This window comes from Terrapene carolina, unplaced genomic scaffold, assembly GCF_002925995.2.
Source record: "Terrapene carolina triunguis isolate 2854851 unplaced genomic scaffold, T_m_triunguis-2.0 Scaffold6554, whole genome shotgun sequence".
NCBI lineage: Eukaryota > Metazoa > Chordata > Testudines > Emydidae > Terrapene > Terrapene triunguis.
Window position 1 is genome coordinate 1,156 of NW_020670905.1, and position 937 is coordinate 2,092.

Sequence of the window (937 nt, forward strand, 5' to 3'; positions counted from 1 at the left end):
TGATGTGGCTGGGAGGGAGACAGGGCTCTGACCTCCCAGGGGGGCTAGGGTGCCCGAGGACCCCAAGTGGACCTAACTGAGGGGGTCCTGTTGTCTGTGTCTGCAAGACCTGTCTTGGACTGTATTCCTGTCATCTAAATAAACCTTCTGCTTTACTGGCTGGCTGAGAGTCATGGTGAATCGCAGGAAGCCGGGGGTGCAGGGCCCTGAGTCCCCCATACTCCGTGACAGTGGGCGACATTGTCTGTTCTCTCCCCATAGGGCTGACTCCAGGGTCCACGTGCAGCGGCTGCAGGAGGTGGAGCAGGAGATCGAGGCCACGGGCACCTACCAGCTGCTGGAGCCCGAGCTGATCTTTGGGGCCAAGCAGGCCTGGCGCAACGCCGCCCGCTGCATGGGCCGCATCCAGTGGAACAAGCTGCAGGTGGGGGGGGGTACCACTGCTGCCAGCTGGGTAGTACAGGGCAGTGCCCAGGACAGGGCCCCCAGAGCTCCCCCTCGCCCCCAGGGTTCCTGCTGCCCCCCAGGACAGGGCCCCCCCAGGGCTCCCCCTCGCCCCCAGGCAGGGACCCCCAGGGTTCCTGCTGCCCCCCAGGACAGGGCCCCCCCAGGGCTCCGCTCCTGCCCCAGCAGGGCCCCCTGCGGCTCCCGCTCCCAGGATCAGGGAAGAACAGGCACTTCCATGCCACTGACGGTGAGCGCTGGCCAGGGAGGACAGCGGGGCCTATGGGTTAGAGCTGGGGGATGTCGTGCAGAGGGGCTGCTGCTGTGCCGCTAATTGCTGCCCCCTGAAGGTGTTCGACGCCCGCGACTGCGCCAGCGTCCAGGAGATGTTCGGCTTCCTGTGCACCCACCTCCAGTACGCCACCAACCGAGGCAACCTCCGGTGAGATGCCCGCCTCCCCGGGCCCGTCCCCCATGGGGCCACCTGCCTCCC

General features: G+C 67.1%; 1 protein-coding gene across 1 annotated transcript; it reads left to right on the top strand.

The window, feature by feature from the left end:
• Positions 1-261: 261 nt before the first annotated feature.
• Positions 262-890, top strand: LOC113408295 (nitric oxide synthase, endothelial-like; the record flags this gene model as incomplete). The annotated part of the gene is made up of 2 exons (XM_029913889.1): positions 262-424; positions 795-890. Coding segments are annotated over 2 exons (259 nt in total), but the record flags the coding sequence as incomplete, so codon positions are not given.
• Positions 891-937: the final 47 nt, after the last annotated feature.